The 15,136-nt window shown below is 38.8% G+C and overlaps 1 protein-coding gene across 14 annotated transcripts in view; it reads left to right on the top strand.

Annotated features, from left to right (window-relative positions):
- Positions 1-15,136, top strand: part of picalma (phosphatidylinositol binding clathrin assembly protein a) — a 149,585-nt gene that overhangs the window by 90,327 nt on the left and 44,122 nt on the right. For 7 of the 14 annotated variants that reach the window (XM_041198800.1, XM_041198798.1, XM_041198797.1 and 4 more), the window contains 4 exons: positions 726-849; positions 3,195-3,334; positions 5,392-5,492; positions 11,211-11,357. In XM_041198800.1, coding sequence (XP_041054734.1) covers positions 726-849; positions 3,195-3,334; positions 5,392-5,492; positions 11,211-11,357 — 512 coding nt within the window. Of the gene's footprint in view, positions 1-725; positions 850-3,194; positions 3,335-5,391; positions 5,493-11,210; positions 11,358-11,483; positions 11,568-15,136 lie in introns of all 14 variants that reach the window. The other 7 variants (XM_041198807.1, XM_041198806.1, XM_041198805.1 and 4 more) reach the window with 2 other exon arrangements.

Here is a 15,136-nt window from a genome sequence, read left to right as displayed (position 1 = left end):
ATATGGGCTGCTGATCAAGCAGACTTCTTTGTCTTGGATAGCATTGAGCTTCTTGAATGTTGTTGGAGCTGCACTTTTTCCAGGCAAGTGAAGAGAATTCCATCACATTCTTGACTTGTGTCTTGTAGATGGTGGAGAAGCTTTAGGGAGTGAGGAGGTGAGCCACATGTCGGAGAATCTAACCTCTAACCTGCTGTAACAGCAACAGCCATATTTCTTAGAGAGCCTCTCAGGAATATTGAAAAGTGAGGAAGGAACCATAATTGCATGTATAGAGAATGGAAAATAATGGGCTGCCAGCTGAATGCATCACCCAGTGTATGGGCACCTATTATATTAATGTCTCCTTGTGGGTTTTGAAAGCAATTCTCTAACTTTCTTAATCCAATTTTATTGGAGTGGGGATAGCCTTTTGTAAGATAATTTAACATATTATCTTCGATACATTTATATAATGAGTCTTTGGCTTTGGCTCTTATTTTGTGTTCTGTGAAGCTAAAACTGATCTCTTATAGGTCACTACTTTTTAAAAACTTGTCTAAAAATAGAATTTGAAGGATTGAATCCTAAAAGGCAAACAGTTTGTTGTAAAAGTTATGAAAGTACTCATGGGAGTTTGCTAAATCCTCATGGGCTGTCACTGCTGTGCTTTTTTAGAAAACCAAAATATTTTAAATTGTTCATTTGCAGGTCAGGTTTAATACCTTATTTCTTTTTTTTCCTAGGGCTAGCACCCTTTCAAATGCAGTCTCATCACTTTCTAACACTGGCATGTCACTTAGTAGAGTGGACGAAAGAGAAAAACAAGCTGCTTTGGAGGAGGAGCAGGCCCGGTTGAAAGCACTGAAGGTATTGTGTTGTTTGTTTTTCTTCCTTCACCCTCCCCAACCTGCTTCCAAGACCAAAATTAAAAGTAGAAGGCCATGTTACCTGTGGCTTGTTCTCTTGTTAGAATATTGAGATATTTTGATAAACTGTCATGCATCTTTACTTAAACAATCTATTCAATTCCATATGCTGATTTTTGCCTTCTCCCTGAACCCACATTTTTCTCTGGCTTCACTCCCATCTCTCCTTATATCCTCTCCAAATGTATCTTCTTGATGAAATCCATTGCTACTCCCTTGACCCCATTCCTACTAAACTGCTGACCACTGAACATTCCTTCTTCCCTTCTTTGCACATAAAATTATGCCATTTTAAGCGATTTGCACCGCAGTTAGTTATCTTTCCTTTCAAATCCAGTACCTATGCCACCCTCCCCAAAATGCTCACCCCTAACCCTTCCCTTTTTTTTGCAAACTACTGCTCCAACACTAGCCTCCCTGTCACTGTTCTCTGAATATGTTGTCTCCTCCCGACCCTTGCCTATCTTTCAAACAGGCTTCTGTTCCTGTCATAGCATTGAAATTACCCTAATCGAGTTGCAAATTGCATCCTTTGTGATTGCAACTGCAATGTATTAGCTCTTCATCCTTCTTGACTTCTTTGCACCCCAGCACACTGTCCTCCTTTCGGCTTTATTCTTTCCTACCTCAGTGGGATTGCTTCAGTTTGATCCATTCTTACCTATCCAGGTCACAGATTGTATGTAGGTACGTTGGAAAATAGAGACCATTTAAGTATTGGTATTAAATATTGGTATTTGTGGGTGTTAGGAATGAGTTTTAGCTTTAATGTTTAAATTTTGATTTCTATTTCTGTATCTGTGTTAAGAAAGGTCAAATGGAGTTTTAGTTTCACTTTAAAAAGGTACTTGCATTTCTAATGAGAGTTTACGACTTAAGTTAAGCAAACACAAGGGTAGAAGAATTAGACTGTTGCTTAGTAACAAGGGTCCAGAGAGGCAGGTCCCTCCCACAGGCACACACACACACAAAAACTAAAGAAACAGCAGTTTTAAGTTTCAGTTTGAAGTCAGGACTCCAGAGAGACTGGACACTGGGAGAGGGAGTTGTAGATTTCCCAAAAGAACCAAAAGATCCCTAGGCTAAAGGAATGGGACAGAAACAGGAGAATGTCCCAAGAAGACCACCCAGTCAAAGGAAGGAAAGGAACCTGGAAAAGATCCTGTAGAGTAAAGTTAAGAGTAAAGGGCAGAGAAAGGCTTCAAGTTGCAGAAAGCAGATTTAAAGTGAGATCAGCCTGCAAGAGGCAAGAAGGTCCAGAAAGTCAACTGAAGGTCTGTAACCCTTTGCTATGGGTATGTGAAGCAGTGGTGGCACTGTTGACAGCTGAGTCAGTGAGAGAGAGTGTGTGGAAGACAGCTTGAATGCATGTGGTGACCGAGGGAAGATGAACATCAGAAGGAGAGTTTGAAATGCTGGAGGTGAACCCTTGCGGAAGACATCTGAGAGAGGGCGTGGTTTAGGAGAAGATTCTAAGGCAAGGTCTTTGAGTGGAGATTGGAAACCCTCGTTATGAAAGATGGAGTGCAGTGAGACTGGTTGGCTCATGGTGTGACAAGTATCTGAGGGGGGAGTTGAGGAGAGATCCATAGCATCTGGTTGAGGTGGCATCTGTCACTTGGTTTTTGAATGTGGTGTGTCTTACCACAGGGTGCCATAGGTTTTCATGGACTGTGTACTTACTGTGGACATTAAAGTATAAGATAGTTTTTGTGACATGTGTTATCCTTGCAAATCTGTATATATCTGTAAAGGAATAGTTGTGGGTGAAGGAGTATTGTGATATAGCTAATCTTTTCTTGTTTAATAAATGTTTTATTCTTTTGTTAAAAGTTCATTAGCTGACTCCGGTGACTCTGTTCAGCAGCTACTTCCCAGTAGCTAAACAAACAAATAAAAGCTAGGATCTATCAAGCTGGGTTCCACTCTGGGATCAGACTTGTCTAGGGGTAAGCTCAGCTGGGATCACAACAATACTACTTGGAGCTCACTTTCCTGAGTTTCCTGCATTTTTTACTTTTATGCATTGTAAAGTGTCATAACAAAAAAAAAGATGAAATGTAATATTTAATGTTTTTTGAATGTTATGATGAAAATTTTAAAAGAACCACAGCCCCCTCCCTCAAATATATGTTAATTCAATTTTAGCTGATTAAAAATGATCCCCCAGTTAGTTGGTCAATCAATTTTAAATGTTAGATTGAGCTTCTGGTATATTTGCTTTGTTTGTGACCAGGTAAAACTGTTTTTCCTGTCTGTTAAGTAGTTCAAATTGATTCCTAACAGGAACAGCGCTTGAGGGAACTTGCAAAAAAACCCTATCCATCTTCTGTGACAACTGCAGCATCACCCAGTTCTACCTCGGGTGGGAGTATCAGCACGACTGCAGCCATAGACCTCTTCTCAACACCTGGTTCTTCCAACAGGTATAAGCTTTTCAGCTGTTTTTAGCAGCATAATCATCGTACTTGTGCTTTTCAGCCGTCTACTGAATTTGACCATAAGGGAATGGGTTTCACTACAAAACCTGAGACTGTCCTTAACCGATAACACAAATTAAGTTCCAGTAGGACTCATGGGATTGTGATGCATGTCAGGACCTTGGGGGGAGAAAGGAATTTTTCAAATAAATTTCTTAATGAAATTGGATAAAAGACAGTTTCTGAAAAGTTCAAATACTTTAATCCTCTGTCTATTGGACTGATCATGGAGCTATGGTAAATAATGTCTGAGTGATTTGAATAATGCACACTAATATTAGTCACTAATATTTGTGTACAGAAACTGATAATATTAATACTAATATGGTAATGATTATTTTTCAAGTTATTAAGTTTCTAGCATTTCAGTGCAATTGCAAATGCACTTCATTTGTTGTAAAACCAGTGTGAGATGGTTCAAGTAAAAGTAATTGCACCAGAAGTGTGTTGGTGCAATCTTAAAGCAAAGTGAATATTTATCTCTCAATCAGGATCTCTCAGACATATTATTACTTGATCATTATCATATTGCTCTTTGTGGGAACTTGCTCTGTGCAAATTGCCTGCTGCATTTCCTACGTTACAACAGTGACAAAAATGCTTCATTGGCTGTAAAGCACTTTGAGACTCTGGTAGCCATGAAGTACAAGTCTTTGTTTCAAAGCAAATTGATGAAATGCTGACCAAGCCTGGTGACAGGTTAGCTTTGCAGTGAGGAGTGTTTATCATAGGGAGCACGGGAGATGCTTTCAATCTGCACTACCTTCCTCCTCCAACCCATCCCTCAAAGCATTTTAAAGAAGGCAAAACCAGCTTTACCAATGTATAGCTGAGTCATACAGATCAGGAAAGTTTGACATTCTATCCCCTAATATTTAAATGATTTCCGATTAGACTGGTGTATGAGCACTGTATTTGGGGTCAGTGCCTCTTGATTAGCAATGGGACAGAATTGATACCATCAAAATTCCATGATCCTTAATGGAACTTCATCTGTGCCTTTGGACAAGGATGAAATCTGTATTGAAACCCACTCCCTTGTGACAAGAACTCATATGAGAAACATCCTCTTGATCAAGACACTTGGGAAACTGACAATAATGAAACTGGACCTCGGAAAGATTTCAAGGCCTTCAGGTGAAGGAGAGTAAAGGTGACAGGGAAAATGTTTTTTAAAACCTGATTACACAAGAGAGAATTTTTGTATAATTTAAATGCATTTTCATATTTCCTGGCTAGAAAGCATTTGCTCCTGCAATGCATTCTGGTTTATATACAGTCCATTGACTCTGGCATCTTTACTTTCCTTAATCCCAGCTGCAACTACATTATAAACTTAGCTTGGCCTAAATAGCCAAGTGGTTATGGTACTGGGTTTGTAACCCCAAGATCAAGAGTTCAAATCTCACAATGGCAAACTATGAAACAATGTAACTTCATCTGAAACAGATGGAAACATGTTTGTACTCGAAAGAGTTACATTATAAACTTGTTTTCATTTGAAATTGACATTTGGGTGTGGATTGATTGCAAGTCATCACCTGTCTAAATGATAGCTAATCAGTGACAGGCAGGCTGGTTAGCTTCCTCATTCAAGTGGGTCTGACATGATACAGTTGTCCAAGACTGCTTTTCCACTTGCGTAAATTCACATGAAGTTTCTCCAGCGGGTAATTGATTTCTTTGAATAAAGAGTTTCCTAGGGCTGACAATGAGGAGAATGGACCTCTCATCCTATTCTGTTCTTGGGGTAGCCTTCCTTTATGAATCTTTACAGAATGGGAGCACTGTCTTGAAATCCTTTTCAACTTTGCAGAGTTCTTAGTGATTGCTTTTACTTGTTTTGAAGCCAATTTTCTAGCCATACTTGAACTTAAAATGGTTGATTTTACCTTGCTGGAATATTTTTGAGGAACCCAATATGATGCTAAATATATTTTAAATGCTTCACATTGTGTTCACTTGGTTTGGAGTACAAGGCTGTTTGAATTTTTTCCCTGCAGCACTTCCAAAGTGCCAAATGACTTGCTTGATCTTCAGCCAACATTTCAGCCATCCATGCAATCTATCTCAACGGTACCCCCGGCAGCTAATACATGGGGAGGTAAGGTGCCTAGAAAAATCTTTTAAGTGGCAAAAAAAACTTTATTTGACATTTACAAAACTTTTGCTAAATTTCAGGTGTATATTCAGATAATTTGATTAATTGATCAAAATGCATGAAAGATCTAAAAATTGCTGTGCTTGAAATTAAAACTAGTTTAAATCAATTAAAAATCACTTTTATGAAGAAAACCTATTCAGCCTTATTATGCAATAATGGTAAGGAATGCAGATTTTCTATTCGATTACTACTTCAAAGAACATTTTAACGAGACAAACATCTAAAATAAGACTGAACAAGTGCAATATTTCAGACACTTGCAATCTGGTACTTCTTAAATGCCATTTTTAAGCAGAAGGTTTAGTGCTTTACCTATTTTTCAACCTCTTTTTCTCATTTAGATTTTTTTACGAGATCACGTGTTCTGATTGGATGGGGGGATGCTTGAGTGGGGAAGTTATGAACAGGAAACCAGAAGCGCTGGTTCTCTGAACATCCTACGGTTAAAAGCTGGACTTGTACATTATTTTCTTCAGGTTTCCTGCTTGACTCCCAGTCTGATCATCTGGCTGCCTGTTGGTTGAGAGAGCCTTCAGCAGAAGAGCAAGGAGAGACTGGCGGGTTGGAGAGGGGAAGGAAAGAGGTTGGGGCTGGAGCCCTCACTGGTTGTCGTGGCAGTGGGGGCAAGGAAGTGAGCAGATGGTGGGTTAGCAAATGGGATCATGGTGGGTTTACAAAGTAACTTATTGGGCTGGGAGGTAAAACCCCTGGCTCTTCCAGGCCCACAAGCAGTGCTGTAAGGACATTTAACTTGTGGATCCAGGTGGTCTTACTTTTTTCTTGCCAAGCTTCCTGAGGCCAGGAAAACCCAACCAGCATTATTTGGTAGAACCATGCAGTCTCCTTAACTATTATCAATCCACCTCCTGAGAGTGATTTGATTTAAAGTGGTTGGAGTTGAGTTTTAAATTTTTTAAATTTTAACTTCACATTTGACCCGAATTCACCTGCTTTTAAGGGTCTAAAACTTGGGAAAATCATCTGTGTATATATGGTCTCTAAATTTGTGGTAGCTTCCATGTGTATGCTGATGGCACTACCTCTCTTGGCTTTTCCAACTGCCTTTTGAGTTGCTAGACTGTATATCTGACATCCAGTGTTGGATAATCTGTAATTTCCTGCAGTTGAACCTTGGGGAGACTGAAACCATTGACTTTGGCTCTGGCCACAAAATCCCCACTATTGTGACTAACTACATTCACAGCCCTGGTAACTTTCTTAAAATAAACTAGATTATTTGCAACCTCACTGAGCTGTTTAACCCCAAACTGAACTTTGACCTGATATTCCTCCTTATCACAAAGACCTTCATTCTTGTGTCCTTGCATGCTCCTGCTGCTCTTTTGATTTTGGCCTCCTTTGATTTCACTTCACCTTGAGTCAGTTGGCCCCAAAGTGTGGGATGCTCTCCCAATATTTCTGTCATTCTGTTTCCATTCTCTGTTAAATTTCCAGTTGTTAAGTTTTTGTCATGCTTTGGAACGTGACTTTACTTTAATTGTTGAATGCGATTGGTATTTTTCTCATCTCTCCAGTGGATGGAATGGGCTTTTCATTGGTGAACCAAACTTAATAGATAGCTATTTGAGTCAATCTTAATTTTTTGAAGTACAGAAACATGAGGCCTTTGAGGGGTGTGACATTATAGTAGTCACAAAACCTTTTAGATAAAAATTATTGGCTCAAACCTGTCACCAGAACTTGACATGAACTAGCCTGATCCTACAGTACAGTTCTGAGGGAATTCTGCATTGTTGAGCGTTCTAACTTTTGGATACTCAGATGGATACGCAAACTCTTGTGGCATAATTTGGGGTTGCAGAATAAGGCAGAGAATTCTCCGGGGGAATGGTCAATGGTGCATTCATATCATTTGCTGTTTGTGGAATTCATGATGTGCACAACTTGACTGCTGTATTTGTCTATGTAACAGCTATGCTGACACTTAGAGGTAATTGGTTGCAATGCTGTGCAACATCCTAACAAATTGAAGAGTATGATATAAATGCACGTTATTTTTTAAATATAGATCATTTATTTTTGTGCTGTACCAGTCGCACGCTGTTGTTAACGTTTGATGTCCAGATACCATAGGGGTAATCTTAGAAAACTTTAAATTAAATATATTTTTAAAATGGCAGTTGTAAAAATAACATTTTAAAATAATTGTTCACCCAATGTGAGCATGTTCAAATATTTCTGATTTCAGTAGTGAGATGAAGCTCTCAAAAATAAATTGTAGCCAGGGTCAATGTAATTGATTAAGTGATTAATCTTAGGAGGAATGAGGCTATCTTTTATTTAAAAAAACCCTTTTAAAAATGTACCCACCCATAATCTATTAAGTGATGCAAGTATTTTACTTAGTGTATTTTTGCTGCCCACTCATTTTTGGATGATAAAGCAGGGCAAACTAGTTACTGTGAGTGTTTAAAATATTTTAAACTTTAATATTTTGTACAGATAATTTCTATGGGAAACTGCAGTGACCTTCCAATGAAAGGAAGCAAATGTTAATAAATGTGTCTATGCAGTAAACAATAAAGTGAAGATCATGGCATTCCCATCTGCCTGCTTGGTTGGAAAGATTTACTCCCCGCTTGTCCAGGATAATGGTTAAAACATTTTGGAAAAAATCCTTGCTAGTATTTTTTTAATTGATATAGTCAAAGCTTGCAAGTTTGAATTTTAAATATTTTTTTGAAAGCCATATTTGTTCATGATTTTTATAAGTCCTAAAGTCTGTTTAATATTCTCTAAATTTAACCAATTCCCCAGATTAGTTCTGAAAATCCTTTTTCAAAGCCTACGGAAAGAAGAAGATTTAAGGATCATTTGGACTGTCAGCTGCGGTGTCACTTTACATTTTGAACAACTGTGTATCGATATTTTCGAGCAGCCAGTACAGTTTATATCACTGGTTGTAATTTGGTCAAGATTCAGTATAGCATTATAGCATTTGCTATCAATTCTGTTCACAGTCCAGATTTATTTTGTTGAGATGATCATTGAGCACGCATCCTCAGTTTTAGCTTTTATAATATTAAAGTTGCCTGTTGGTGTGGTTTAGCAGGCTGGTAGCTTTTTGGGTGCAAGTCGTACACAAAATTGGTTTCTTGTTGGCATTATTTTGATGGACCATGATACTTTTCAACCATGCTTTTGCCTCGGTGTCATGGTGCTGAGCAAAACTTCAGTCTTACCATACAGCAAGGAACACTTAGGACAAGTTATGCCAAAACATACTGTACATCCTAGTGATACATTTAAGAAGCATTATTGTAGGAAACCTGACCTCCCTCTCAAGTATGGAATGATGTGCACTTGAGAAACATATTAGCACACAGAAAATGTTCAAAACTCTATCAGGTAAGGTAGCATCTGTGGAGAGAGTAGCACTTAATGTTTCATGTTGATGACTTAGAGAATAAAAAAGGGGTGGGTGGGGGAAAGAACCAACAGGAGGATCTGTGATGGGGTGGAAAGCAGGAGTGATTAATGGCCCAAAGGGATGATGGTTCAAGGAACAAGGAGTTGGTACTGGGATCAGTAAAGAAACACCAGATGGGCCCAGAGGAGGTAACAGCAGAATCATGACCAACACCCGCTGTCTGAGAAAATTGGAGGATTGGCTGTGATCTAACATCTATAAGTGCAAGTTATTGTTTGTTACCGGTAATTATTCAAGATGAAACATTTTAATAGATGATGAAATTAGCAATTGAATCAAACTTGATGTGCCCAATTTTCAAGAAGCCAATATTCTTTGAGAAGCTAAAGTGGGAAAAGCAAACGTGCAGTAATCCAGTCATACCATACCCTATATTCTTGTTAGTCTAGTTTAAGTGTTGGTGATGGATATTATTTCTGCACAAATCATGTCAGCTAGTCATGAGAATTCCGTTCCATATTATACAATCATATGGCAATTATCATTTAGACATTTGCAGCTGCAGTTATGTTTGTGACATTTTCAAAATCTTTTTGTAAGTTGATCTTTAATAGAAAACAGTGGAAACATCAAAAACTGGATTGTGTTCAAAGAATACCAACACAAGTGGAATGCCAAGTCAAGTTGGAGGCTTAGAAAATAAATGCTAGTGTGTGTGTAATTATACAGCACAATGGCTGGTCTCATCATTTCACTATTCATGATTCATTTATAAAGCTAGCTTCTGTTTTTGGTGAATGATCACCCAGATGCTGTGGTTTAGCCTTGACTGCAGAATGCAGCTGGGCATTTGAGCAAGAGTTAATTCAGCATATTTTACATTTAGCACATTTTGCTTGATATGCATCAAATTAAATATTTCGAATGTATTGCAATTAAAATGAGTAAAGGTTTTCCATAAAAGCTTGACTGACTGCACTATGTGTTAGACTCCAGCAATCTGATTTAAAATAATATATATTGAGAGATTTAATGGGATTGGGGACACAGGGAGATCCTAAATGTCTAAAATTCCTGTTACTTTAGTATAAAGTGGCCCAATTACTGGAGAAAACAGTTCTGAAATAAGGACACTTCACTACACTTTTTGTGGTAAGAAGGGAACGTTTCCTTTGACATATGATTATCAGAGATGATGGTTAAGTGCTGAGAGATGTTTGATTTGTTACTGGCAAATAACAGATCAATTGAGTTGATTTTTGTATCATACAATATTTGCAAATAGTTTACTATGCATGGGTTATTAGGATTATGACTATGTAGATTCAATGTGAAAGTCCTTTTATATCACAGTCAGGTATCTTTCTGAATTTTGCTGCTTGATCTCAATGAGACTCCAGAAATATATAGAGTGAGGCTATTGTCGTGCCCTATGTGTTTTAATTTAACAGCTAATGCTGTGGCAGTTGCACTGAAATTTATGCATATCATGATATGTCATCAACCCCTATCCAAAGTTGATGGACTTGTCTGGCAGGTCGAATTATGTGTGTGGTTAGATGAAGGAGCTGCATGTTTCAAGCTCTTTTTTCAGAGCCAAAGTCATTCATGTACTTGTTTGCAGTCACTTTATTTTTACATGGTGCCTGTTTTTTCCTCCACTCTATTCTCTCCTTCCCTCCTGTGTAAGAAGAAAGAGAAAGGAGAATAACTGTTGCTTCTATAATCTTTCCCCAAGTGTGAATTGATTTTTGGATAGGGGAGCTTCTTTCTTATAGCATAATTCTTTGTCAAAGGAGGACTGCAATTGATGCAAATGTGTTTATCCCAATGGTCTTTGTGTGAGGTTTAGGAATTCCTATTGCTGGTCATGCATGGTGATGAAACTAGTACAAGGAACTGTAAACATAGCAACTTCCAGCATTTAAATGAATGTTTGCAAGTTTGAATATTGCATAAAACAATCTTAAAAGATATGATTTGCATGAATAATTTGAAACCTCCAATAAGAGGGGATGCAGTATGCAGTAAGCCTTACTGACCAGGCTGCATAAAGTAGACTCATTCATTGAACTGATGAAAATGGGAAAGAAATTTTGCACTGAAATATTCAAGTAATGGCAGATAGTTCCACAAATTAAACTGGTTGAACTCATCACATATTGAATATATGTCCCTTGACTAAGTTGTTTTTCTGTCTTGTGACCTGATTGTTTCTTTGCTTTTCCTTGTTTTGTTTCTGCTTTCTTTACTGTTGCTGTTTATAGATCCTTTCTCCTCTTCTGGTGCTGGTGATGAAGCCATTCCAAGCTTAAATCCTTTTCTTACGAAAGCTGATGAAGCTCTAAATACCACTGTCGCCTTCTCAGATGGTGTGACCTTTACTTCTAGGACGCATAACCATGAAATGTTTGGTAAAATCCTAACTATTTAGTTATATTTTCTACCAGGACCAGTTAAAATTTGCTTAATTATTGAAACTTATTTCAGTATTTCAAGAATTTGAATCTATGAACACATGCAATTTCTTGATTCTCCAGATCATTTCAATCCTTTTACTGAGCCAAGTTCTTCTGTTGCCACAAAATATGAATACACTCCTCGGATAGACCGTTTTGTCTCAGGTACTCCGATGGAAAGTTTTTCCACTACAGTATCTATGTTTTCTCAAATCCGAAAACATAGTACACACTTTTGAAAGTTATAACCGAAATGAAAAAAAATTAAAGTAATTGAGCTAGGCCTCTTCCTTTTCTGGTGAGTGAGTAATTCAACTTATACAGCCATGATTCTGCACTGTTCTATGCATTTAAATTTTTATGCAAAGAGTAAACATTTTTTCAAGTAGGTTAGTTCTTAAGAATTAGTCCAGTTTATTCATATTGGTTGGTTTGTTGATTCATTTGTCATATAATTTTAATTTCATTTATCCAACAGTATAGTGTTTGTGTGTCTTACAAGAGTTGATACCCTACAGTTTTACCTTGAATCAATTTATTCGAACGATTTGTCAAAACTGCATGATTATTTTAGAGTGACTTTGTCTTCTGGAAAAAGCCTTGTAACCTGCATTCAGGTTGTTTTGATGTGTGTGTTTATAAGGAACAAACTGCAGTAATAGCATCTCAGCATCACCTTTTTCAGCAAATTGCATGCCCTTCAGCTCAGGATCATATGTCATACACGCCACTTACTGTACAAATTGCAAGTTTCACTTCTGCATACTGGATGATTACTGGAGGGGTTGCAGTCAGAAAGGCACTGTTATGCATATATTATGGTCAAACCCCTGCCTTCAACCATTATGATTAGCAACCTGGGAAATCGCAGGAAAATGATTGATCTCGCAGTTCTGGAAGACTCAGGCCCATGTTTTAGCTTCCGGGTCAGGAAGAATCCCCGGCTTTGCGACCCCGACCATTGAAAATAACTGCCTGCATGTCAGGTTTTCAATCCGGGCACGGGGCCGGATTGGAAGTCAAGCCTGCTGCCCCTGGAGTGGGTGCAAAGGGGGCTGGGAGGAGGGCCTGCCTTTGTGCTCCAGCGCTATGTTAAATTAAATTAAAAAGAAAAGTGAAAAATAGTCCTCACTCCTCAACCCCCTCATTCAACAAATGCTCCCATGCTGCATCTTTGCCAACCTAGGCTACCTCAAGCTCTCTATGCCAACCCATGCCTCTCCAACTGTTGCCTTTACTTCCTCCATGCCAACTCACCTGCTGTCCTTTGACAGCCCTAATGAGTTTATGCACTTTTTGTGCACAAACAAGTTTGCTTTTAACAATCCTAAAGGATGTCTTACCTTTCTCAAAGGTGTCCTGGGACCAGACCCAAAGGGGTACTGTGGCTATCCAAATGAATCCACCAAGTTCAGACCTCTTCTTATCTGGTCCAATCTGCACGTTCTGGGTTTCACACTTCTGGCCAGCAAAATCCCATTTCAGTGGAGGCAGCTGCTGATTTAAATGACCAGCTGTCTCTGTAAATGGCACATGCGTGAACCCTGGCCTGACTCCACTCCTGCCTCACAAAAATGGAAAATGCCGTGTTTAGGGATGGGGCTTAGAATCTCTGGCAGTTTCCAGGATTTTTGCCATGATGGAGAGGCTCTTTGTCGTGGCACATATCTGGGCCCCGTCTCGTGCTTTGTAGTTACTGGAGGACAAGGATCTTCTCCAGCATGCAGTTTGACACCTATCTTGTAACTAGAAGCAAGAACTATCTTCCCACTGTAAACATAAGCCACTTGGGGCAAATTATATTTAGGCCACTGTCTGAAACTGGAGAAGTACCAATTTGGAGGCTCATTCAGCACACCCCCATGCCAAAAACACTTCCCAGGTGTCGTAAGCCAGCTAGTTTGACTGTCCCGTAAGTGGGTAAGGAGAGTAGTTCCAACCAAGAGAACAGCCAATAAGCAGGACTGTCTTGTGCCTTCATGTGTCTGAATCTCAACCAGCAATTCCTTTTACTCGAACTGTATTTCCAGTGCAAGTATTATCCTGCAAAGAATGTTTAATGTAGAAACATAGTGCTCCTCTTTTTATTCTTTGATGGGATGTGAGGCATCGCAGGCAAGGCCAGCATGTCCGTCCCTAATTCCCTTGAAATTTACTAGGCCATTTCAGAGGGCAGTTAAGAGTCAACCACATTACTCTGGACCTGGAGCCAGATCAGGTAAGGATGGCAGATTTCCTTACCTAATGAACATTAGTGAACCAGATGGGCTTTTACACCATTATTGAAACTAGCTTTATATTCTAGATTTCATTAATTGAATTTCAGACGTCTCCAGCTGTAGTGGTGGGATTTGAATCAATGTCCCGAGAGCATTAGCCTGGGCTTTTGGATTATGTGAACAACGTACAATGCTTAAAAATATATTACTGTGACAACCTTGGACACTTTTTTGAATAAATGGTTAGTTTATCCCTGACACAAGAAATATTCATTACTCAAGTTCCTAGAGTAACTCAGAGGCTGTTTCTTCCCATTTTGTTGTTCTTGAAACTTAGATGAAGTTTTCATTTTCCACCTGAATTTTCTTCCTTTGAAAAGGAGACACTCCTAAATATTTGGGCAAATGCATTACAGTTGGGTTTCATTTTATGCCGACTGGTTTAATTGTCCATTTATTCTCTGCTTCCCCTTGCAATTTGAATTTTATGATTGACATAAGGCCTGAGACATTTTATAAAAATCTTCATGGAGGAATTGGAATTGAGCTCACAATGTAGGCTGAGAGGGTTGCATTGTCAGATGTACCATCTTTCAGTTGATATATTACATTTTCCTTCAGCAACATCCTTCTCCCTTTCAAACCACTGTCTTCACCCAACTCCTGAAAAAACCCTTGACCCATCCACTATCACCCTATCTACAATCTCACTTTCCTTGCCAGGCTCTTATACCATGCTGCCTGTATGCCCACCTCTTCCAAATATTCTTTAAGTTTTACCAGTCCAGTTTCTGCCCTTCTCATGGCATCAAAGTACATAAAGAAATTCCACCCAATCTTTTTCCTCAGGCTCACTGATTCCAGAACTAAAGGAAAAACTTTATCGTTTAACTTTTTAATTCTCACATTGGCCATATCTACTACAAGTGAAATGGCCCCAGTATCTCAAACCTATCAGCATAGCAATGATTTCTCCCCCTTAATACCATCCTAGTGAAAATGTCTGAAACTGTACACAGACCTAATCAAATTATAAGTAAAGCTGTACAATGCTGTGAGACTTAGTGGTAGGCTGGAAGGTTACCAGCAAAGGCTTAAAAAAAAAGAAATGGAGGGAGAAATTTTAGAGTATGAGAGAAAACGAACAAGAAATGTAAAAACAGACAGTTAAAAAAGCTTCAACAAGTATATTAAAAGGATACCTTAGAGGATGAGACTGGGGAAACAAGGAAGTGGCAGAGACTTTGAACAAGGATTTTATATCTGTCTTCATAGTAGAAGACACAAAAAGCATTCCAAGAATAGTAGAAAATCAGGAGGCGAAAGAGACAGGGGCGGGTGGGGTGGAACCTTAAAAACAGTCAAGATCACTAGAGAAAAAGTCCTGGGAAAATTAATGGGACTGAAGTCTGACAAGCCCCCTGGACCTGATGCCTGCATCTTCGGGTCTTAAAAGGAGCGTCTGCAGAGATAGTAGGTGCATTGGTTTTATTCTTCCAAAATTCCCTAGACTCT

Source organism: Carcharodon carcharias, chromosome 11, assembly GCF_017639515.1.
Source record: "Carcharodon carcharias isolate sCarCar2 chromosome 11, sCarCar2.pri, whole genome shotgun sequence".
NCBI classification, from domain to species: domain Eukaryota; kingdom Metazoa; phylum Chordata; class Chondrichthyes; order Lamniformes; family Lamnidae; genus Carcharodon; species Carcharodon carcharias.
This window is presented reverse-complemented; position numbering and strand designations above follow the sequence as displayed.